Source organism: Corvus moneduloides, chromosome 6 (genome assembly GCF_009650955.1).
Source record: "Corvus moneduloides isolate bCorMon1 chromosome 6, bCorMon1.pri, whole genome shotgun sequence".
In the NCBI taxonomy this organism is placed as follows: Eukaryota; Metazoa; Chordata; class Aves; order Passeriformes; family Corvidae; genus Corvus; species Corvus moneduloides.
The window spans coordinates 17,634,944-17,660,866 of NC_045481.1; the positions used below are offsets into that span (position 1 = coordinate 17,634,944).

At 38.4% G+C, this 25,923-nt stretch overlaps 1 protein-coding gene across 7 annotated transcripts in view; it reads left to right on the top strand.

Annotated features, from left to right (window-relative positions):
- The first annotated feature begins 5,837 nt into the window (after nt 1–5,837).
- EML5 (EMAP like 5) overlaps nt 5,838–25,923 on the top strand; it is a 111,303-nt gene continuing 91,217 nt past the window's right edge. For 5 of the 7 annotated variants that reach the window (XM_032110859.1, XM_032110861.1, XM_032110860.1 and 2 more), the window contains exon 1: nt 5,997–6,193. In XM_032110859.1, the coding sequence (XP_031966750.1) occupies nt 5,997–6,193 (197 nt within the window). Of the gene's footprint in view, nt 6,194–25,923 lie in introns of all 7 variants that reach the window. The other 2 variants (XM_032110858.1, XM_032110864.1) reach the window with 1 other exon arrangement.

Here is a 25,923-nt window from a genome sequence, read left to right on the forward strand (position 1 = left end):
TCCTAGTTGTAAAGAAAGTATTTAAAACAGGTATAAAAGTTATCATTGTGTGCAAAGGTGTTGTTTCACATTGGTTTTGATCATATCATAAAATGGAGCCTGAGATAGCTGTCACATAAATAGAATTTAAAATAAATTGTATCTATATTTAGTCATTAGTCAACAGTTGAAATTGATTTGAAGAATTCAGAATCAGATTTTTATCATAAGTCTATTGATAGAAAATGCATTGGTATTTAACTACCATCCCTGCCTTTAAACCTGTTGAGGTTGTCATATGCTATGTCAAGCGCTGGTCTTGATACAAGTTCTTCAAATCACCTAGATGAATAACTTCAGTACACATATAATTTTACCTAAAATGCACACTAAAGAAAGCTGTTTAGATCCAAGTTGCTCATATGTTGATTAGATCCATGTTATGTAAACATAGTGTCATTGCTGAAAGAAACTGAGTGCTCCACTGGGGCACATCAGAATGCATTCTGGTGTCAGTTTGTTGGCAGTCAGAAACACAGTAGTTTTTTCATTGTCTATAGACTAAAAATAATTATTATAGTGGACTGTTCCCATGTGCTAACACATTTTAGGGCCAAAGCTCATGATAGACATTTTAAGAAAGAATATAAATGTTAGCACCTAACTTCTGAGACTAATAATAAACATTATTTTACTACACTAACTTCAAATGGAACTAAATGTAGAAGTTCATTTGCATTTATTTGGGGAAAAATACAGATGGATGCAAGTTCTTAGATTGAGATTTTTGCCGTTGAATTCAGAAACCCTTCTTACACTTTGAAAAGAGAGGATTTGAACTCTGCATTACCATAAAACAAGATCTTATGGTAAAAACATCATAGCTAAAGAAGGCGCCATGCAGCTCTCAGTACTTGTGTTTCCTCTGCAGTTTCAGCCGATATTGTTTACTGATGTACTCGCATCACTTCCAAATGTCCAGAAATTATTGCTTTCTATAGTAATTATGGATTAATTTAATTTCAATGATGTTTATATCTTATTCATCCCTTCGCCAGACCTAAGTTGGGAAACCATCACCTGAGGACATTTCTAAATCAAATTTCTGTGAATAAATGTATTGTGGCCCTGGTTGCTATCTGTATTATGACATGTTCATTGTCTTTTCGATAGGGTACCTGTTTCTTTCAGTGCCTAGCATGAATGTTTACCAAATTAATACAATTCCTATAATTATCAGGGTGTAATTTAACTTGCAGAAACAGAAAAAATAATGTCCATAATATTTAATTCCATACACATATAATTATTTTATTTTAATGTCAGCCATTATATAGAGTTCATCAATCAGTACCAAAGAAAACACAGATTCATAGTTACCAAGTTTATAATAGAACTTGCTTTTAAAATGGTTACAGAATTGGATGAGGCTTCGACATAGGACATGATTTTAAAAAGCAGTTGCATTTTTCTCTTCAAAGCATGTCAGCTACACCATTCTGAAATTGTCAGAATTTTTGGAAGTACAGTATAATGTACTCATGGCTTATTGCTCTTTAGCTCATCATTTTCCAACACCGTATTATAAAGATACCTCCTTATGTGACCATACCCTGTACATGCTCCCATCCTGTATTTCCTCCCAGACTCTTGTGTTGAGATGTGAAGAAATTAGTAACTTCTCCTGTGCCATTTTCTTAACCCTAAGTCTTTCCTTTGATTTTTGATGATGCAGTAGACTTACTGATTATGTAAAGCATTCTTATTTCTAATGTTACTCTTTAAAAAAATCTCTGATGTTAATTTAATAAAATATCTCCGTCCTTTAAAATTTTTTAATAATTCACATCTAATATGTTGCTGAGATGGTATAAAATATCTCATTAAACTTTCATTTTCTGAAGGAGAATTAACTCACCTAGTGTTTGAGTTTGCGATGCTCTCTTTTTTCCTCAACTTCTTATTTTTATCCAATAGTAAACTGGCCTTTGTGATCCTACATGTTTGCCTCAGTGCTGTGAAATGGTAGCAGGTAATTCTTATTACTCTCTCAAAAGTAGGTTTCTTAGTTTTTGCAAAATATTCTTTTCGGACATTGTGTTCCCATAATAGACTGAGACCTTTTAATCCTCAAGAATGTTGAAATTAATGTTGTCACTGTTGTTCATCTCTTTCATATTATATAATTACTACTTGAACCAGCTACTCTGTATTACTTAGGATTTAACAGAGAATAATCCCTCATCTTGTGTGCTCTGGAATTAGCTGTTCCAAGAGCATTTGTTTAAGAAATCACTTCTCTAAGCCTTGTTCCATTTAGCAGAACTTGAGATACATCGTAAATATATTTGCAATATGCTAAGAAGTATGTTTCTTAAAAGTATACACTGTGAAACATTAAAATGCCACTTACGTGATTTCATTTAGAGAGGTGATATACCCATGTCACTGTATAATAATGAAACATAATTTGCAGTGAGTATCTGACATAATAGGGAAGATATAAAACCCACCACAGGCAGCTAAGGCAAAACAGCCAGACACTTGTAAAATACTTACTGGAAGAACATAAAATGTCTTATTTGTCTGAAAGGTCATTTGCTTCCCACTGCAGCCGTAGTGGCAATAAAGCATACCTGACCCTGCGATTGGCGCAGTCGTTACAGCATGGTGTTGATAACACCAGGGTCGTGGGTTTGATTCCTGTATGGGCCATCCATATAAGAGCTGGACTCGATGATCCTTGTGGGTTCCTTCCAACGCAGAGTATTCTGTGGAATCTCTGCGATTTCCTTTCCCCTGCGAACATCACCTGGCCCCGTGTGCTCTGCCCGCAGCGATCAGCACCTCGGACAGCGCCGTGCCCGTCCCGCCAGGCTCGGCCGCGCGCCCCGGGCTGCCGCGAGCGACCGGAGGGCGCTCCTGGCCCGCAACAGCTCGGAAAGGACCGGCCGTGCTCAGTTTCTGCGTCTGCCGAGAAAAAGAATGGACACGGACTGGTTGTCGGAGTTCTGGGGTAAATGTGCAACGTAAACAAGAATGCCACGCTGGTGGAGGGACATTGTGGGGCCTTGTGGTTCCCAAAGCGTTGACTGCCCGCTATGAGTGAGTGATACGTGTGGAGACATCCAGAGGCCAAAGGAATGATGTGTGCTCGAGTGGGAGCGCTAGACCGAGCAAGGAGAGAGAGGAAGAGGTTGTTATGCTACACTGCTTCCTATTCCTGTCAAAAATAGATGCCAAGTGTGTAAAATTTCCCTCGCACACCTTGTGCATCAGCATAAGGTTAGTAAACTATGACAATGAATAGTTTTCCTCTCATAATTTTCTCTCAGGAAATGCACCACTTCAGAGATAGCAGTAAATTCCCGAAAAATCTAAAGTGTTTGTGGGGTGAATGTGATGTGCAGCTGTTCCCATCCTCACACTGCATATATGTAGTTTTTCTGACTACGGTTGTGGGTTTTTCTGTTCATTACACAAAACATGATCTGCAACTTCCACTTGAAGACAATGTCGTTACATATTAAATTTTCTTCCCGATTGCTGGTTTTTTTTTCTCTTCAGTTTTAGTTTTGGAACAAGTGACTGAAAACAGCCTGTTCACTTTCAATTACTAAATACTCTCTTGCTCTAATTTCTGAGTTGCAAGTAAGATGACAAGATTAACATTTTAGTTCCACTGAAGTTAATACTACGCATTAGTATTGATCTCAGGAGATCCAGAATTTCCCTTTAAGTACTAATCTAAGAAAAATATGTATTTATAGAGAGTAGAAGAAAGTAAAGACACCATAATTATGGTTTTTGTACATTCATGTTTAAATATTCATTATATGGGCAGTAAATAGAAAATTAATCTATTCTTAATTTATACCATAAAAATACTCCCACTTTCAAATGAGCTTTTGCAACAGCAGAAGTCAAATATATCAGATGCCTATGACTGCTGATAATCAATCCAATTTCCAGAATGAGATTAGGCATCATTATAGACTTTTTCTGTATCCACCTTTCCCATGGGATAGCAACACAGAACAGCCATGCAGAATTAACATCCGATTAGAAAGAATAATACATTTTCAAGTTCTAAGACAAGCTAGTTGAGAACTGTCCAGTCCATTTCCCTGGCTAGTTACCCCTCTCAGGACTTCCTGAGAAACTGTGGCTCCCCAAGTTCAAAGGTGCTCCAGCTGTTTAGGAAGCAAATAGAAGGGGAAAAGACCGCTTGTGATTTTCTGAGAGTAAGATTTGCTTTATCTGTTGGTTAGTATATACAGATTTTTGCCCTGATTAGGGATTAAAATCCTTTTCTTTAGTTCTAAAAGTTATATGTTTCCTGGAAGGGTAAGTTTCCTTCGGTGTAAGTTTCAGGCTGCATTAATCTCTCTGCAGATTTCTGTTCCATGCTGTGTTGTTTTCATTAAATGTGTAGGACTGAAAGCTGCATCTGAGCCTGGTGTCACAAACATTGTCATTGTAAGAGCTTGAGAAAAATATTGTCTGTCAGTGTTTTACACTGTGAAAATATGTTAATATAAAGTTAATTGGCTGGAATGCTTAAATGCATGCATTTTTACAAAAGAATTATTTTTCTAAAACAATGAAAGGACTAATACAACATTAGGTTTCTGCAAGAAAGATTTAGGGGGAAAAACTCCCTTTAATTAAATCGAAAATAAAGTAATGGAAAAATGTCTCCAACATGAACTAACTAGTTAAAAGTAGATGTTTTGTGGGAGAATAGTCAATATGAGTAATAAAACAGTAAAAGATCAAAAGAAAATAAAGAAATGGAGATTTAAAAATATATTCTGATAAAATAAATACACTTGGAAAGCCAAACCTGTGCTGAAAGTAATAGGAAGAAGATTGGGTTTATTTTAAATTGTCAAACCAGTCAGTTACCCAGGAGCTTTTAGAACAGCTATTCAGCTTTGTAGCACAAAGCTGTTCGCATGATAATGTACATGTTCATTTATTTAGCCAGCGAGGTACTCTATAGAGTAACAAAGCTGGGGTGGAGCACGTTTTCCTGACCAAAATTCTGGACGTGGCGAGGGGGTTCCCCGGCGCTGCTGGCTCATGCAGCACAGAAAAGTCGCTTCCACATCTGTGAGGTCGAAAAGTGGTGACTCTGCTATGTAAAACGCTTTGAGAACTGAGGCTGAAAAGTTGTGTATGGGGAAATTAGGGTTTGAATGGGGAAGTAACTTCCGTGTGGTGCGTGAGTCAGGCGGTGGGCTGAAAGGGTTAACCATTCGTCATTAAAAATTACAGTTGACATTTTCTTCTCGGATGAAACGGAGCTGGCGTGCCGCCGGTCTCCAGTGAGAGCGGGGGGTGACTTCCACACACGGCCGAGAAGGGGCTGGGACTCATCCAGTCCCAGTGGCTGCCGAGAGCCGGCGGCGGTGCGTCGGGGAAAGGCAAGGGACGGGCATGCTCCCCGAAGGGGCAGTAAAAACAAAAACCCCTTAAACTTGGGGAAGGGGGAGAAGATAAAGGGAAAAAAAAAAAAAGGTAAATTAAAAAAGCCCCGCGACACGCCAGGACGCGCGGTGGTGAAGCGCGTTCCCGCCTGCCCGCTCGCCGCCACCGCTCGGCGGCCGGTCCCCGCTCGGTCCCCGCTCGGTCCCCGCTCGGTCCCGCGTCGCCTCCGCTGCCCGCGCCCCCCGCAGCCCGCCGGGCCCGCCCGGCCGCTGACGGCGCCGCCCTCGGCGCAGGCGCATCGGGGGCGCGGGGGGGCCGGAGCAGCGCCGCGCCCTCGCTCCGCGTCCCGGGCGGTGTCTCAGCGCAGCCATGTCTGGCGGCGCGGGGCGGCGAGGCGCGCTCGGGCGGCGGCGCCCTCTGTGAGGCGGCGGCGGACGAGCGGCGGCGGCGGGCATCCATGTCGGCGGGCAGGGATTAGCGCGGCGGGCACCCAGCCGAGCGGAGGGGGCGGCCGGCCCGTCGCCCCCTTCCCGCGGGGTCTCCGGCGGGAGCGAGCCATACCCGGCTGGCGGGGGCGGGTGGACATGGCTGACCGGAGCGCGCCGAGCTGCCACCTGCGGCTGGAGTGGGTCTACGGCTACCGGGGTCATCAGTGCCGCAACAACCTCTACTACACGGCGGCCAAGGAGATCGTCTACTTCGTGGCGGGGGTCGGCGTGGTCTACAGCCCCCGGGAGCACCGGCAAAAATTCTACCTGGGGCACCAGGACGACATCATCAGGTACCGCCGGCGCCGCGCGTCCCCGGGCCGCATCCCGCCGCGGGCTCCGACCCACTCCGGCCGTCCCGGCCGCACAGCCCCGGCTCGTCTCCCGCCCGCTCCTCCCTTCCCCCTGGAGCGGGGCTTGAGTATCCCCCCGCAGCCGCCTGCCCCAGGTGCCGTCCCGGGCAGCGCCGGTGATCCGCGTCCCGCCGGTGCTTTGGGGATCCGGGGAGCGGACCGAAATACGTCAAGGACAGTCAGCGCTTCCTCACCGCCCCCCCCCGCCCGGGCTTCGCCGTGGGTAGAAACAGCCTGGAAATGGCTTTTAGCTGTCGGATTTAATCAGCCGTGTTGTGTGTCCCCCACTGCCGCCGGTGCGCGGTGCCGAACTTGTACGGGCGCCTGTGCCCGGCGCGGCAGCCCGAGGGTCGCCGCTCGGTGCCCCGCCGTCCCTGAATGTCAAAGGGCCGGCGGGAGGAGAAGCAGTAATCGCGTGTGTGCCCCGGAGCACTTGGGCTGCGGAGGAGGTTAATCTGTAGCAGGTAGACCTTTGTCTAGTGTTTAAGAGGCGACGATTACATGGGGAATTAGTGGCCTGCCTGTAACTCACGCAACTTTTAGGGTAATCTTAACAGCCTTTCTTGAGAAGTTGAGGCTTCTTCTATAGCTCAGTAGTTCACTTGTCAGGGAATGTTTTCAGGTGCTGAGTTCATTAAAAAAATAATTACAAACTGATGTTGCAGAAAAAATGTGCTGGTGTAATTTCTTGTGTGTATTTCCATTCCAAGGATGCTCTCGTAAGCCTAGTGGTGTTGTGAGATCAATGAGAGAATTTGAGGAGTATGAAGGGCAGATGTGAGCCTGAGTCATCAATCTTTTCCCTTCCAGTAGGTGTCATTGCAGATGGATTTTAAATTCTGATTTGTTTTGGTCTTCCTGTTGGGGTAAGAGCTAGCAGTGGATATTGTTGTAGGTCTTTTGTAGGTTTTACAGCACAAAATCTGTTATTATGATGCTTAATGCTCCAAGGCATACCTTCTGTATGTGTTACTCATGAGTAACAGGTATTGCCTGCAGGGAGCAGAATAGATGCTATTTCTTTCATTTAAACTTTTAGACACACTAGAAAACTTGGTCATAGTGGCCACTTTTTTCCTTTGTTTAAGTCTTCTTCTTGAAGAAATTTAAATAGTTTTGAAGTATGGCTGTGAATGTTCCTTAGAAGGGTGTCACTTCCATAGTATATTTCTCCTTGGTGCTAAACATGGGAAGGAAACCTAGTCAGTGTACCATGGTAGACCGTTGTACTAGGGATGTTGAATCAGGAGTTTGAATCACTGTTATTTGCATTGCTTAATGTTTTAACATTCTCACTTTAATCCAGGAGAAACTATTTTCTTAAGAACTGCTAGCCACCTATGATGTCAGGTGCTGCGGGAAATCCAGACCCACAACTTGCTATTGTGCTAAGGAAGCGGTGGCTCACTGCTTGTTCTAAGGCCGCGGTAGTGTAATATTACACATTTAATACCGTGTATTCATGAGTGCTTCCGAGTGACTTTGCTTGTTTCAGTAGCACTTCTTGTAGCATAAGAATTACATGGATTTGAGCTACAACCGGGCAAGTTTTTTGTTTGCGTGTGGTAACAGTTTCCTGCTCAGTCTCTCTCAGCTTTGGTACAGTGTGCTACATTTGGCCAAAATGTGACAGAATTATTTAGACTAGTACTAAATTAAAAAAAAAAAAAAAAGTCTGCTGTACGCCAGCTAACCGGAGAGAAAGTGTATGTGTCTGGTTTGTGTATGTACTTTGATTTGAATGGTACCATGGCCCAGCATAGCGGAGTTTCTCCTGCTCTGAATTGTATTGACGTGAGAATATAATTCTAAGTATGTTAAAGCATTTCAGGTTTATGCAGTTAGAATTTTGCATGCTTCTTGAATGCAAAAGCTATACAGAAATAGTAGTATGCTTGAAGAAGAATGCTTGATTTAAAAGCAATGTGGCTATTTCTAGTAAGATCAGACTTGCAGTGATCAGTCTTTCACTTGCTACTTTTTCTAAAATGCAACATGGTACAATTTAAAGTGCCATCTTGCACTTTTCCTGACTCAATGTGGTTACCTAAACATGTTAGTTCTCAATATTTAAATGAGTCATAGGAAGGTCAAATATTAAAAAAAAACCCCAAAAAGCAAAAACCAAAAAGCAGGTGCAAAAATGGGATTATGTAATATAATAATCAGTGTTACTAAATTTTCTCTCTGAAGATAAACTTAACTGTTGTATTGCAAAATAATTAATATATTTTGTGCTCTAATAGTCTCAACAAGTACTGTCTGAATGCTGAGATATTTGGGATTTTTCAGTGAAAGCAATGGGAGGATTGAGTATCTTTTTACAAGTACAGGATCTCATTTGTGAAAGCAGTTCTGGTGACTGAAAATCTTATATATTTAAAGAATCAAACTTCCATGAGCCCAGCTCCATAGCTACAAGGACTAAGCATAAATATTGCTCACTACATGGTGATATTATTAGTACTCTTCGTTATGAGAACTTTTATACTGTTAGCGTTCTTTGGATGACATTGTAATTGTAAACATCAATCAGGAGAGAGGAACTGCAATTCTTAAGTCAGAGACCATTTCTTTAGTAGTAGAAAACAGTATTATTTGAGTGATGGACAGTCAAAGGACATTTTCCATTGGAAATTTCTTACACTAGCAGTTAGTTTTTGTTCTGCTTTTAAGTTTTACCTCCTTTTGTTAAATGAAACCCTGTAAACCTGCTGTAGGATTTTTTATGTAATTAGATGTTTTAACATAATTTATTTTCAGTATAAATGTCTAATCTTAATTTTAATCACAGTGTCCACACCCCAAACCCCTCAGCCTCAGTTAACTGTACAGTGAAAGTAAGAGAGTTCTCTTTCAGTGTTTTGTCCCTCAGATCTATTGAAAACTCTTTGGGGCTAGAAGAGGATAGTTAAGAACATTTAAAATGTCTTTTATTAGTCTGTTTTTGGTTGTTTGGTTTTTTTTTAATTGAACAATGTCAGTTATAATCCATTTTTAAAAGGACTCTTCTTGCTTGCTGGTGACCTCTTGGTTTTTATGTTTGTTTTTTATCTCTTCTGAGAATTACTTTCCAGAAATCAACTCACTGTTCTGGAGGATACAGTTACATGTTTTCAATCTTACTTTTCTCCCATTTCTTATGTATTTGCATATTTTTATTGTCGAGCTCCAGGATGCATTCGAACACTTGTAGAAAGTGTCACTTAGACGCAGAAACACTTTGAAAGTTTGCATCTTTTGGGAGTGCAGATAACTGAGTTTCTTGCATTTTCAAGAGTAAGGAAGGAGAAAAATCTTGTACATGAAATCTCAGGTGACTTGCTTTGATCTGTTGCCGGCAGCATAACTTGGATGTCCGCTGTGTTTGTGGAAGTTCCCTGTCCAGCCTGGGCTGTGTATGTGTAGGAGATACTAGTACTGAGTGAAAATGCAAGTTATTCCTACAAAGCTACTGGTTTCAAGTGTGTGTTCTCTAGGATTTAATGAATCACCAAACTAGCTTGTGATGTGTAGAATGGTTTGCTTTCTGGTAGACAAGGAAGAAACAGTATCTTGGTGTGTTCAGGTTAGATCTTAACTTCGTTCTCTCCATAATTTTACTGATTTAGAGGATCATAGGTTATTTAATGTGGGCTGTTCTTCAGAGAGACCTTAGGGTGAACGTATTTAAACCTGATCTGTATCAAGATTTCAGAAGATGCCCCCTCAGAGCATTTACTTGTCATACTGTAAAACTCATGCTCATGTTGAGGCTCCTTATTTGTCTGGGCTAGCAAAAGCATATTTATGTATTGTATTTTTTTTGATGTAAGGTGAGAAAATTGGAAAGCGTGAACTTATCCACCTTTTAAAATGGCTGTCCACTGGCAAAAGCCTTTAATGTCATAATGTCACTAGGACAATTCTCTATGCTGATGTGCTCCAAGGAGACTGCTGACATGCTCCAAGGTGACTTGTAGAATAATTTTTCTTTTTGATGCATTTTTTTGCTTCTTTCTTTTTTTTTTTTTTTTCCCCTTAATGCTAGCCCTGTGACCATCTGTTTTTTTGTGGGCTTCAAAGTACTGGAATTTTACTGGGAATTAACTTTTCATCTGACACTGATAATGCTATTGAAAAATAAAATCAAAATGTGAGGTTAAACCAGTGCATCTTTTTGAGATCTTTAGTAGACTTGGCAAAAGTGCATATTCCGCTTTCCATGATGTCTGTTCTTGATTTCAAACTTTAGCACTTATCTGTAATTCTCCTTTTGCAACATTATGCTGACACAAAACAAACCACACAACTGTGCCAGTCACAGAAAGGAGAAGAATTATGTTTCTCTGTCAGAAGGAGACAAATGAGGAAAAGTTGTTATCTCTGTCCTACTTTTTAAATATCCATTATGTGAGCTAGCTGGCAAATAATAGTGCTTTTGTATATTCTTCCTAGAAGTTTATCTCTGTGACTACTTGATTAAGGTGTTTGTGGTACATTTAGGTTTAGTTGCTTAAGGTAGTAGCTGGCACACTTTATGCTAGTAAGAACTCTTGAATCTCTGCTGATAATGGCATTTATAGCTCTGCTGTTGAGCAGCCATAGGCTGTGTCTAATAAGTTAATTTCCCTGCCTGTCTGAAGTCTGTATATTTTTCCTTGTCTTGGACTAACTTGCAGGAAAGAAATCATGCATCATCTGCCCTAGGACTCAGGCAGTGTTCTGCTTTTAGGGCAAACATAACTCTAAAAAATTATTCAGAAAACATTGAAATTCTTTACTGTTAGAAGTTCTAGTACCAGAAACTAACCAATACCCTGCTACAAAGACAGAGGAGAAAGAAATGGCTCTAGTTTCAGTTTGGTTAAAACCAAACTGTGGTTATTTTCCCCCTTTGTGCCCCTCTGTATCCAAGACTGTAGAGAGGTAAATTGCATGTTTACAGGGAGCAGAGGTATATGCAAGACAGGTAGAAAGAATGGCAGAGCATTTGTCTGTATTCTCATGGAGATAGGGTTTGGCTGTTTCCAGACAAAGCAAAAAATAATTTGCTTGTCTAAATCACGGCTTTTCTTAAAACAATTTTTCTTGTTGCTGTGAACTCTGTAGGAATTAACCAAGCTTTGTTCTCCAAGGAATAAAAATAAGCAGCCATACCTCTGGACCCTAAATTGTGGTCTGTCCAGGCAGTTTATTTAAAACTGTGTTCTTTTTATATTTCAAATTTCAGCTCAGTCTACAGGAGATTGTCCTTCCTGAGATACTATGATTTTTTTCCTTTGTTCCAGGCAAAATAAACAACTTCTTTTTAGTGTCAGCATTTCTTAGGTTCTAGTGAAAACCACAACCACTAGTATCATCTGTGCTCTCTGGTGTTAGTGCTGTCTGCCAACTCCAATTTATCTATTTATTGTCGCACTCCGAATGTTAGTCTAACCATCAACATCTAAGAAATCCTTGGAGTCTGTCAGCTGCTTTCTAAGACTGCTCCTAGATAAAGCTCCCCGGGAGTCAAGTCCAGCTTTCCTCTGTGTGGCTGTCAGCTATGGTTTGCAAACAGAAATTCTAGCAATGCAGTGATTAGTCATATCCTAGTTTTGAATGGCAACAGATCTTTTCCTCACCCTCTCTTTTCATTAGCTGTGCATTGTTATGACGTTGGATGACCTGCTGTTGGACTTTTTTAATAAAGATGCTGTGTATTTCTACCCCCTCATTGTGTCATTCTGCCTCTCTTTGATCCCTTTTCAAGATTCTAGCAATCACAAAAAATTATGAAAAAAGATAATATTTTTTCAGAAAAGGAACTAAACACGTTTCACAAGAACATAGAGGGAAATTATTTTGTTTCCATCTTTTGTGTTCCACCAGTAGTCTTAACACCTTAAGATTCATCCTAGTTCTCAAAAAACCTCAACAAATCGTTGAAGTAATTGAAAGTTGGGGTATCTGCTGTCAGGTGTATTGTCTTGTTCTTGTCTGGAATAAATGGTGTATGTTTCTGACTGAACTGCAGATGACAGTCAAGCACAAATATTAAGCAATAAAGACTAGGTTCAGCTACAACACTTCGTCTGGTGAAATTTTATTAATTGTTTTGGCAGTAGATCTGTGAAATTTCAGTAGGAATTTCATGATCAGTTGTGTATTTTGGATTTCAGGGAATTTAACTGAGTGAATACCATAGTTGCCTTATAAGGAAAAATTTCTTAATTATCATGTGCAACCTCTTCTGTCTTTTGAATTATGAATGTGACAGAGGAAAAAAAAGCTTTGGCATGTTCTGGTGAGGAATTCTTTGTATGCACTTGAATTCTATGCAGTCCAGACCTTTCTTTCTAGAAGAGAACTCTCTTGTTTATTCATTTGCAGAAAGGTAATCTCCCAAACTATTTCAATAATTATAGCCATTGAAGAAGGCCAGTCATCCCCCTTTGTATCCTCTAATATCTGTACTGGACGAAAACGGGAATAAAATCCATTTTACAGTTATGCTTCAAATGTGAAATGGATCATGCATAGAAACACCTCAAAATATTGCTTGTCTAATACTTCGGAAACATACAAGGTACATACAGTCTGGATTATTAGGTGTGGTGTTAGGAAACCCGTCTTTGTTCTTAAGTCCCAAAGAAACTCCTCGGTAGGAGTATTTCCCCTTGGCTCAGTGCTGGTGAGACTGCACCTGGAGTACTGTGTGCAGTTCTGGGCTCCTCAGTACAAGAGACATGTGGAACTACTAAAGAAAGTCCATCGAAGGGCCACAAAGATGATTAAGAATCTGGACCGTCTCTCTGAAAAAGGCTGAGAGAGCTGCGACCATTTAGCCCACAGAAGAGAAGGCTCAGAGTGCATCTGATCAATTTTATAAATAGCTGAAGGGAAAGTGTAAAGAAGATGGATCCAGGCTCTTTTCAGTGGTGCCCAGTGACAAGTCAAGTGACTTTCCAACCAAAAATAAAAGCTGTAGGCCCATGCTGAACAGTGTGAGTTTCCAGAACTGGAGGTTCAGTTTGAAAGCTTCAGTGTTTTGACTACAAACATTATTCTTCCCACACACAAATTCAAATAAAACTAATTTAATGTAAATCTAGTTAAGGAAATAATTTCTCAAATTATATTTTCTTGAAGAAAATTAGACATTAACAATAGATTATGGGGTTTTGATATGCAATAGAATGTTTACTGTGAAATGAAATACCTTTAATGGTTCATTTTCTGTAATACATTTGGGGTGTGTGCTGGTGGGTTCCTGCTCAAACACGGCACCTGGGGTTCGTTCTCCATTTGCACTTGATGAGGAAACCACATTCTTGCTTCAAAGAATGAAAGCAATGCTGAAGTCATGTAATGTGTACCATTCTGAGAGGTCGATGACAGCCACCCAAATCACTTGAGCAGGTTAATTCACCAAGCTATTGTACTTTGTTAATAAGCCATTAAGGCATTCTTCTTTTCTGAATATGATCTTTAGAGGAACTGATTTCTCTTTTTCCCCAGAAAGTTTATATTTCCAGCTGAAAAATCAAGTCTTCTCCTTAGCTTATTCTTTGGGCTTATATGGTGTCATGGTTCTTTTGTTTATACTAAAGATAAATCAATTGACTCACTTTATCATCTCCAGATGATCTTCTTGAGCATACTCAGTTTATTTCACTCCGTGAAGGAAGTAATGACTTAAATAGAACCTAAATTATGTCATAATTAAACTAAGCAGTCCTCCTATAAGCCTCTAGCTTCAGTATCTTTTGTCTATCAGTCAAAATGGCATTTCTTGCAGCAGAAGCAATTGCTAGGGCAAGGGGTGAGATAATTACCCTGATGACCATTTTATGCTGTCATTCACAAGGACAAAGTCCCAGTTAAGCTCTTCCCAGCTTTTCATGCTAAGTGGTCTCAAATTGTCAAATGTGTAAAAGTCTGAAGGGAAGATTTGGGTTCATATCTTAAACAGATCAGGGGAGAGATGAAAGACAGTGATGTGCCTTCTCCCTGAGGAAAACCAAGTTTTCTGGGTAGCTCTAGACCTGTTGTGGAAGATGTTATACTGTCTGAAAGATTTTATCGAGGATTTATTGTTGAATCTTCATTACAATTTTTTTTTTTTTATCAAGAGTTTTGTTTGTCATTTTTAAAAAAAAAATTCTTGGATTTTGTTTGATAAAATGAAAATATTTTAGGAATACAGAATAAAGTATTTCCTGGATTCAGTTTGAAGTGAGACTAAAATAAGGTGGTTGTTTAATACACCTGCATACCATTGAAAAATTTATTTTTCCTGATTAAAACTGCATGAATAGAAATACCAAAAATATCCAACTAGAACTGAACATTTAAAACATACTAGAAGTTGATTAAAGTAGATCAACACAGCAAGGAGCTACAGGATTAGGAGCTTGCCTTCATGCATTGTGCTTTTCATGGCCAGCAGTCACATCACCTTCTGATCTGATTCTGTCAGGGCTCACAGGCAGGGTCAGGTCAATACTTAAATGGGAAAACATCTTGGTTCTGTAGAAAATGCTATTCTTGATTTGGTACTTGGGTCTTTTTCTCAGAGCTATTGCAACAACATGAGGCTCTAGGACAACATCTGAGAAGAGCAGGAAGTGTAACCAAAGGCTTAATAATGTTTGATTCGTAAAATTTTTGAAGTATTTCTGCAGAAATTTTGAGGTCTGCCCTAATCTTTTAGTTTTTCCAAATTGCAGTCAAAGAAGTTATGTTTCTGTTTACCTGCGTTTTCAGTGTTTCAATTTGTTAGTCATTCTCTTGATATAGGGAAGAAAGTAGATTATGCTCCTTGTCAATTTTTTAACAGCATTATGGGGTTAACTTATTGTGTTTGCAGTGTTATTATGATAGTGATGGGCAGTAACTTAGCATGTTTCAATAAAATTGAATTGTTGATTTTTTTTATCCCCCTCTAATTGTTCTAGATTGAAAACCATAGGGTACGTGTTCTGTATGACATATCAAGAAATCAGTTTAGATTTTACTGTGATTAATAACACAAGCATTGTAGGCTTTTTAAAAAAGATGTGTGCTTGAAACAGAACCTGAAATAATTACAAAAAGATGTTTCTGGTTTTATGTCATCTACATTTTCGGGTTTTTGAAGTTTAGGCTGACACTGACATTAAGCTGAAAGATCCATAGAATTTAGCGCTACCTTTTATAATATCTCAAGGGCTTTTTTTCACTTCAAGATGTAGTTTATCTAGTTTTTCAAAGTATTATTATACAACTTACAGAATTGTATTTGTGATTTAGGACAGCACTTTTGTTTAGCATCAAGGACTTTAAAGGAAAAATAATTAATTATTCATAAAAGTGGCAAAGATGTCTAATCTGTACTGATAAAGATGAATCATATGCTCACATTAAAATTTAGATTTGTTAAGATACACCTAAATTATAATGCTATTATAGTATGATCAAGGAAATTGGTTTATTCACAATATATTTATTTGACTTAAAATAAATGATTGGTTTTGCTGCATTCACATGGTAAGCAAAGCTACTGAGCTCTTGAAATACCTTGGAAGGAAATATAAAGCTATAATTTTCCTTGAACTTAGGTAGCAGAGTGTGAAACCTCCCATAACCATCTTAATAATTTGGTTGAATGTTTAACCTAGATGATGTTGAATGTTCTCTTGAAACATGTAGTGAAGATTTTTTGCCCAGTGAGATTCTGGTGTGTCATCTGGTGTAGTATGAATATCACCTGGTGCAACAGTGAAGCATCTTACAGAATGTTATAGATACATACAAATCACTTCCATTAGGCACAGATTGCTCTGATTACTCCAGTGGCTACGAAAGTCTTTCATTTGTACAAGAAATACCCAGTATCATCATTTGCATTGCTGTTGTAGCTATTACCGTAGTAATAGACTTTGAAAATGCAGTGCTTGATTTGCACAAAAAAAGGTCAGAATCAGCCAAGATTGCCTTTACTCTTGGTAGCAAAAGGTATGATTGAATTTTTAAGCCGGGCTTATGGTACCTATCAGTTTTATATTGCAAAAAATAGAAACCACAAAGAATTCCAGTGTGTGCACCGTCTGATAACACCACTACTACTCTGCATTTGAAGTAAGATGTTTTTGTGAGACCAATTCTGTTAGAAAAGCAGTTTTTCTTGTTACTTTACCTAACTGCTAGAGGATACCTGCATTATTAAATCTCCACAGAAATACTGTATCTTTTCTTCAGAGTAGCTGTCCTCAGCCTAGTTGCAAAAGACTTTCCTTTAACTAGGAATCCTCATTACTTTTGAGAGGCTTCCTGGTAGACTCCTTTTGTTTTGAATAAGTTCTGTAAGATGGTGCCTCATGCTTATTCTTCTATGAAAGCCCTGGGTATTCAGATATTAGTTCAGAAAATACAGTGAACAATCCTTCCAACCATTTTTCATAGGTTTCTAATTTAATTTCACTGTTTGGTCTTCCAAGCTTTTTCAGAGGAGTTCCTTTGTAGTGCCTATTGCTTTGGGCTGCAGACAGGATGGATCAATACTCCTATCTGTATGCAAAGGTCAGTCTGATTCTTTTGCTTTAGAAGCACAAATCATTTTAACAAAAAACCCCCAAAAATCCAGTCCCCCCCACCCCCCCAAACCCCATCCCAAAACCAAACCTTCTAGTCTAACAGCAATGCCCAACTTCTAACTGCTCAAATATTTGTGAGGTCATCATTGATAAATATTTTCAGGGGCTCATTTTTTGGGGATTTGAATTCAAGAATCAAGAGAAATGTATCCAGAGAGTGAGTGGCATAACTGGAGAGAATAATGTCAGTTTGAACAAAATGATCAGCTTTAGAGGTACCTGCAGTTGTACTTCCACTGATGGTTTAGTCAGACTGGTGACAGATTGCATTTAGGGAAATTTTTCATTTGCCTTTTACACTGTGTTGACTATAGGAAGTATTACACCTTAAACTTTGGCTTCATATGATGTATATTGATAAGATATTTGCCATAAAATTGCATGTAAATAAAATGCTTGATTAAGGTGAAGAATTCAACTGAGAGAAAAGAAACAAAACTGAGGCAAAGGACCATACCTAATAATAAAGAAAATGTGTCCAAGCTGAAAATCATGTTTATAAATTGCTCATAGTTACATTAAAATCATTATGTTCTCACTTCTAGCTCATACATTTTACTCCTGATTACTTAATATATTTTTTACTTTACCACAACTGAGAATGAAATTTGTAGATATAACATAGTTTTATAACAATGTTCTAAAAGAGTGTTTTACTGCTTTGATTCTTTCTATTTATGTGGGACATTTCTTGTGACTAAATCTAGTTGGATATTTTAAAAATAACAGTGACCCTTCAATTTTCTGAGCCATAGGGTAACTTATTTCAAGAACAAAGCTCCTGAAAATGTCAGACTGTGATATAAGTGCATGCAAATATTATGTATAGATGCCATTGTGGAAAAAACCCAAAATGTATTTAAATATAAAAATCACTTTAAAACAATTATGAATTTTAGTCATGGTGGTTAGATGTCTCCATTTTATCAAGACAGTTAGCATTCAGAATGAGTGGGTTAATTCTATGTTTTGGTTAGCTGACAACAGTATAAACCTTTAGAAACAGTATAAACTTTTAGAACTATGCTAATTCCTGTTTCCTGCTTATAATCTCTCTACAAGAGCAAACAAGGTGAATTATGCTTTATCTTAGATCAAGACAAGGCATCTGACAGCATTTGGAAATTGCCTGAAGATTTATTGTGCAAAGTGTGACATTTTAAGTGAAATAGCCTTTTGGAGTACTTGGGGAAATAACAGGAATATTTGAAGAACTGGTGAATGTTTGGTTTGGGGGTTTTTTTTAGATCAAGGTTGCGCGTTAGGTGGTATTTGTGGTTTTTAGTTACAGGTTCGTCTTCTGCTTAACTGTTTATTTAACTGCTGTTTCTTCTGCCATAGAAATTGATACCACAAAAATGAATAGCCTTTGAAACATTATTCAGTAATAATTTATAAATAATCATGATTTTATCTTTTGCAGGTTACAGCATGTGCTTATGAGAATGAATGTTACATTACATTTCATATTGGGATTAGTCAACTGGATCAGTATTCTTGAGATGAACATAAATTTTAAGCAGAAGATTTGTATTTTCTTGAAAGTGTTATTAATGAATGTTCTTTATCTACCTTCTCCTTTTTATTAGTTTTCAGTAATTAATTTTGTGAGCCCACATGGGCGACATCTTTCATTACCTACCAACTGCACATTGACCTCTGAGTCCCTTCAATATTCTCTAGTTTTCCTGTACTTCTTTCCTGTTTTATTTATGGTTCTGGTACATGTGGGGATTTTGTTTGTTTTGGGAGATGGTCTTTTGTGTATATACTTTTGTGGCCTTTATCTCATTTTTATGGTTTTTTTTCTGAACAAGGGTTCAGAAGTTGTCCCAACTTTAAGTGGTATCCTGGTTCTTTTCACTTTTCTGGGTGCAAAGTTAGATTCCAGGATGGTAAATTTGAGACAAGTGTTACAGATAACCTTGACTTTTTTCCTGTAGGAAAACATCTCTGTTGAATATTTTCAGAATACCTGTAGGCCTGATATTCTCAAGAACTCCTGAAGAAATCTAGTGTATCTGCAGTCTCCAGGGCTGGCAAGATAGTGTTCTCTGCTCTAAGCCTTCTTTGGTGGGTAATGAAATACAGTCAATTGAAGCACAGGATGAATGTTGTGCTTATCTCAGCTTTTTTCAATAGCAGCTCTGCCACTGCCTTCTTCCCACCATTCCTTACTTTAAGCCAACTGCTAATTTTATCAGGATAACCTTTCTGTATAAAAGAAGAACTTTTCAAAAATTGTCACTAATTATTCCGTGACTCCACTCAAATATTCAGATGAGAAGTTCTTGCACATTCAGAGATTTTCATCAGTATGTCCCACAGGAGAAAAGACTGAATTGCTGTTTCATATACTTGTTCAGAAATATGAAAGAAAATTTTACATTCTGTGATTTTTTTTTCCTATGCAATACTAGAAGATCTAGTATATATTTTAAAAATAATAGATGGAAGATCAGTGGTTAAAAACTGTTGTAAATCTCGTAGGGAAGCAGCAAATCATAATGACTGGGTAAAGGGTTGTTCAAAAGGTTTCAGTAGTAGTGAAAGATTTAGAAACAAGAAATTTTTGTACATCAAGCAAGTTAATTTAGTTAACTTGCACAGTCAGGAGCATCCAAAATAACCTTTCTTTGAAAAGAAACTTTTGAAATGGTCTTGGCTAAAAAATTTGGAGTAAATACTTCTTTGGCCTTAAATAATTTATTCTGTAGATTTCTAATTTGGCAATGGAATGAGTCTTTGTGCACTGAAAAATGAGTAAATTTAAATGTGGTAAGAACTTTTGCCATTTAGTATTACTGCAGGCCTGGGCCCTAGGGTATATCACTGTGTCCCGCAGCCGTAGGGAGGAGGAGGAGAGAAGATCCAGCAGGCAGGAATTGTGCAGCAAGATTGATTTATTTAATTATTTTACAAACTCTTTTATAGACTTTTTCCTTCATAGTCTAATTGGACAAGGATCAGCCACCCCTTGGGGTGATTGGCTAAAATCCTAAAACATTCATTGTCAAAATATTTTTCTACTGTACCATAAACAAGACTTTCCAAGGTTGCAGGTGTTTGGTTGTTTACATAACTCTGCTACCTCTTCTGTGAGAGAGAAAAGTCTCTCATGGGCTTAGAAAATAGCAAGAAAATCCTTGCTAGCAGCATTGTTGTATCTACAATTTAGTTTCACCTTCTAGACTGCATTTCATTACAAAATTTATTTGAAATTAATTCTATTCATGTTTTATAGCCATGCTTGTCTCAGTTTCCCCATAATTAAGTGTCTCCAGCATGATAATCTTTAGTAAAGTAGTTTCTTAGCTTCTAAACTGTCTAGAATGGGAAATCAGTGTTTCCACTTCAATTTTAAACTGTGTTGGTTTTTTAATCTGTGATCATTTTGTAGGTTTGTATGGTTTTCACCACACATGTTCAGGAGTGAAAGACTGCTTTCTAACTTTGTGACTCACTAATCCTAACCAAATAATTTACTAATACTTCTCTGATTTGTTAAGGGATCTCTTTTGTGTCATCAAATCTAGTGACCCAAAGGAGCTGAGTGGCTGCACTGCCCCCTGCCTAAGTTACTGACAGCTGATTGCACTATGTCTTCTCTCTCCACAGATCTTGCACTTCTGGTTTCCTTTCCCTTTTTCCTTTTTTTTCCTCTTTTTTTTTTTTTTTTTTTTTTTTTTGCTAGTTCTAGGGGAGTAATATTTGAGACTTTATATGTAATAATGGTTTAAATAATTGGTCTTAAGTCTGTTCATTGTCTTGTGAGGAAGGAAGGAAGGAAGTTGAATATTTTTTTAGGTGGGATTCTTACCTTCTGGCTCTAGTATGTCACATTATTGTACCACCAGTTCTTTAATATGAATAGCTAATAAAGAATAACAGGACATTGTCTTAGCACATTTAACTCCAAATGATTCTGGAGTAGATGATATTTCTAGCTTTCATGTGAGAAGATTCTTTAGCTAGGGACATGTAAGTAATTTTGCTGTCTTCTTTTTCAAGAGGCATATTAGAAAAGAAATTTCTTCCTCAAATTGTGAAAACCTGGTGATTAAATTGTCAAGATCACATAGAATTGGTAAAAATTCAGCAATTTCACTCGGTCAAACCATGAGTTCTCCTACTGGCACTGGCAAAATCATTCATATTTGAAAAGAAGGGCAATGTCTTTAATCAGTTTTCTAGAGATGATAACTTACTAGAAAGCTAAAGCCAATCCCTTCCTCAGCAGTGGAAGATATGAGAATGCAAGATGAAAATGGACATCTTCAGAGAAGGGCATATAGTTCCCAGAATCTTTTTACTCAGTTCTCATATTCAGTTAGTTGGGAACTTTGCATCAATGTTGCTTTACTCTGTAACTCCTTCCTTCTCTTTGAAGTACATCTGATTTCTCTTTTTTGCCCCTTCTGTGGAGTTCAGGAACAGACAGAAGCCCAAAGCAATCTTTAGGATTCTCTGGGTTGTTTATACATGTTTCTTGTTAATCTAAAAACATTCAGATCCAAGAGGAGAAAATATGGAATGATAATGAGATAAACTGCAGCTGGGAATAACCAATGTACAGTGTGGGTTCACCGGCCCTTTCTCCCCTTCAGACTCTCTTACTTTGAAATTGGATGCTTTTGCAATTTAAGGAATCTTGAGAAAGCCATATTTGACATTATTGGTGCTGAGGCAATAACTATATGGAAGGCCAGTGCTGATGCTCCATTACGAGTACTGCTTTGTTTTGTCAGTGTGCTCTGACTTGATCTGCTAAAACTTTGATGAGAGGTGTTTGCTGATTACAGCTCTTTCTGCTTTAAGATCTTAAATAGTATGACAGAAATGGTTTGTACCTTCCCCTGTTATTCTTTCTGGGAAACATGGATAAATGACAGCAAATAAGAAAATATTCTCAACTGTATGTAAAGTGTCTGTAAACATACCATGAAAATATGTTGCTTTATTTAAGCATAGAAACAATTTCACACTCGAAATTAACTCTTAATTAATAGATGTCTGAGATGCTGTTATTTTACTGCAGTATTCTTTTGTGCATTTTTACTGGTGCCCTAGTTTTATGAAGCTCAGGAGTAGTCACATGAATATATTCTTGGATTTTCATCCAATATTGTTGCTAAGGAAACATCATCTTTAATACTGTATCCTTGTCTGCAGCTTGTCTGTATTAATCAATGCCTGCTAATTCTCAGCACAAACCAAGTAAAGATGAAAAAAAAGGTCTTAATTTATTTTATTATCAAGTAGTTTATTATTGACTGTTCTCCTTCAGGATCCCCTGCCACTACAAAGCTCACACATATTGGAGGGTCTTATCCATGTCTCTAGTCTCATTCCACGCAGATACAACATGGGCAGGTTTTATGTTTTTTTTTTCATTGGGTGCCATTAGTATTTAATATAATAATCTAACACTGGTCTTGTATAGTGCATGGATCTGGTCAAAATGCTGGGAAATGCTTACCTATTGCTCTGAAAGGGAGAAAGAACCTTTTCTGTATGTGTTAAAAAGAGGAGTGTGAATGTACTAAAGTGAGAAACATATCCCTTTTCAGTATACTGTTAAAACTCTACTACTGCATTTCAGCCCAATTTGAATATCTGGCTAGGAAAAGACCTGTCATTCAGACATATCAGTGGAAATCTCAGTTCACTGCAAGTCCAGCTATTTGGCTTGTTGCAACAGTGACAAGCATGTTTTTTGAATTTTCTGTTTCTGAACTCTTTTAAGAAGTACCAAATTCTAGAGCCAATTTAAAAATTAATTTGACTTAGCAGTTTGTTAGCTTAATACCCGCTTTTTTCATGATCATGTTTGCCTTTTGGACATGTTCTTACATATCTACTTCTTCAGAGACACGACATTAGATCTAACATCTGTTGTTGAAAAGCCCAGGTCAGAAAAGCCAGAGGCAAACAAGGAGGCCTGAAGAACTTGTCTCATTAGGAATATCTGTTTCCTTTTTTTGAGAAGCAGCAGTATCTCATTCATCAGCTTAGTCATCCTTCAAGGAAGAGGAAAGAAATCAAGCACCAGTTTACAGTCTAGCTGTGTGGGCTAGATGCAAGCACAGTTTCAGCAGTCTAAGCTGGATAGGTCATACCAGCTCTCATTACCAGGATAGTAAAGGGAACATGAGTTCTCTCCTTCTGAGTGCAGTAAAGGGAACACAAGTCCTCTTCTTCTGAGTACAGAGCTTCTTATGCCGCTAACCAATCTCTTTCTTCTCCCTAAGAAAAAAAAAATGCAAGAAAATATTTGTGAGGGACTCTGTACCTAAGCCCATAGGTCCCATACTGACAGATTTGAAAACTGCCTTTAGAGCTGAGCCGTACTCATACTTTTCTGCCTGACGTCAGGAACTGAATGGATGAATGGCAAGCAGCTATTGCAGATACCATCCCAGAGTTGTATGAAGTTAACATCTCAGTAGAGGTGTGTTGAAGATCTTACCCGGAGTATCCAGAGAGAGAGCTCAAACTCATTGTTTGATCCTGTTAATTGCATCGCACCCACGCGTTCGTATAGTCTGTATATGGCAAGTGTTCATTGTTACTCATTTCTGGGCACCCATTCTAGTTAAACTTTTTCTTTATGCACTAGGGAACTATTTACAGTGTTTAGCTCAGGGCTGTTTTAACAATGAAAATTCCCAAATTTGTGAATTGTATCGATGCTTTTGCTCTAGAGGTTAAATTCAGATACGGTATTTTTGTATTAATTGCTATGCTTATAGGGGTTGCTTGATCACTCACAGTCCAATGAAAGAACTGAAAAGAGTCACCATACAGCGTAAAATCGGAGTCTAATCCTTGATGTTTGATGAGGACCCAAAATTTCAGATCCATAATTCTGCAGGGTGCTCCATGGGATTAATAATAGCCAAGACTTGAGTATTAAGGAAAAAACATTGTCTTACCATTCATGGCTCATATGAAAATCATGTAAGTAAGTGTAACAGCTATTGGTTTAGTGTTGGTAATAGAAAAAGTAGTCCCTTGACTTTTTCCAAGCTTCTCTTTTGCATCTGTTCTGATAGCCTGTGAGATAGAATACTTACAGGTAGTACTTTAAGCTGTCCTTCACTCCTTGGTTTGTAAGAAAAGATGCGGACAGGTATTTTCAGATAGGTGTTTCTTCAGCTGCTGCTAACAGCTTTGCTAATCAGTTTCCCTGAAAACTCACCATATTTGCATTTTTTAAAAAAGCTAACTGTCTTAAAATATTTGGTGTACAAATATTTTCTTCTTTCAATGACTGTCTAGAAAAGTTGTTAGCAGTTTACTATAGAGACTGAAATGATAGGGGAAGGACATTGGTAATTCTACCGTGTTGTCTGTTGTGGTTAAAATACAGGCTTTGGATCTTAATTTGTGCTGCATTATTATCCCATATGAAGGCAGAATTTGAGCTCAGTTATTTAAGCCAGTACTCTGTATTGTGATGTAGAAAGAACTAGTACTGTGATATTTCTATTGGTTATTATTTGCCATTAATTCATTAGAAATAGAGAAGACCTTCTCTATGTTTACCAAATATTCTTTGAATGAAATTAGTCACTACACTTGGGCTAAGGACAATGTTATCCTTTCCCATGGTAGTGCCTTTACTGTTGTCCCTTCCATCTCTGTTGCATTGTGTTTCTCTACAGACTCTGGTCTTTAGTTTAAAACATGCAAAGCTAATTTTTGGTTGCTGGAAATTGTTTTGTAATGTGTGGTGTGGGGGTGCTTTTGCCGATGTGTGTGTCCAGGGTGGTGCCTGAGTGTTTTGGTGTAGTTGTAGGGTGGTTTTTGCTTGTCTAAAAATGCACAATGCACTAGTAGCACAGATAAGGACAGGACGGAAGAGGTGGTGGATCAGACAGGAGGCTGCTGTGTTTTTTTTCTATTTGCCTCTTAGTTTCTGTCTCTTTTTTCTTGCTTGTTCTTCTCACTTTCTTTTTCAGATTTCTTTGTCCATTTGGTTTAATTGCTCCCTTTCTGTGGTGCCATTCTAAAACTTAGATCATTTTGGATGCAGCATTTTCTCTCCCTCCAGATGCTTTTCCTTTTTCCTATGAGTACACCATCTGCCTTTGTGTGCTCTGGGAGATGTGCAGGTGTTAGTCAGGATTAGGTGGCAGAACTGAATTGAAATGTGGTTAAGTTTTGCCTGCCAGCTCCCTTCTGCCATGTTTTCTTAATTGTGAAGTTGCTCTGTCAAATAATCAAGAAGGGAAGAACTAGAGAAACAGCTCTGGAAGTGAAGTGAACCAAAGTGGGGACATGTTGGTTACTTTATCCTGGTGCTGAGGATAACGGGCAGTAGCAAAGAGCAGAAGTTCCCAAAGAAAAACGGAAAGGTTCATAGGCTTTTTACCTTTTCAACTTTGAAGTTAGAAGTTCTGCTCAGAGTTGTGCACGTGGAATTTGTCAAGCAGTATCAACCAGCTGAATTGCTATTCTAAAACAGAAAAAATATAGAAGTATATTGTGTACTGTAGTGAAACTTCATAAAATATTAAGCATCTTCTAATGTGGTTTTCTCTTGCTCTTTCTGTATATAGAAAATGTATACATCTTTTGAATTGGGTATTTTTTCCTGGTAATTTCCTGGTTAGCTTTAACCTTGCTGTTTTGTCTATATTTATAGACTTACCTTGTCTCCACCCCTTGAACTTTATTTATCAAAACCTGTGTTCAGGTATGAAGATCATCTTACCTTTGCAAAGTGCTCAACCTTTCTCCTTTCCAAGTGATTTTGGGAAGATAAATATATTTCCTGTGTGTTGTTAGTGGTTCTGTCCACCAGTCTGTCAAGATCACTCACTACCCTGGGATTCATTAGGCTAGGAAACTTTTTAGCCAAATTAAACAGCCAGCTTTGGAAATTATGTCTTTCTGACTTACATGTGGTATTTCTACATCATTCTGGACTGCTGTTATCTAGTATGTGTGGAATTTAATCAAGTAGTTTGTTTGGCTTTCTGTTAGAATATATTCTTACTTTTCTGTATTATGAAATCTGAATGCTCAGACCTCGAGTCCTCCCTTACAGCTTGCTGGCATAAACAA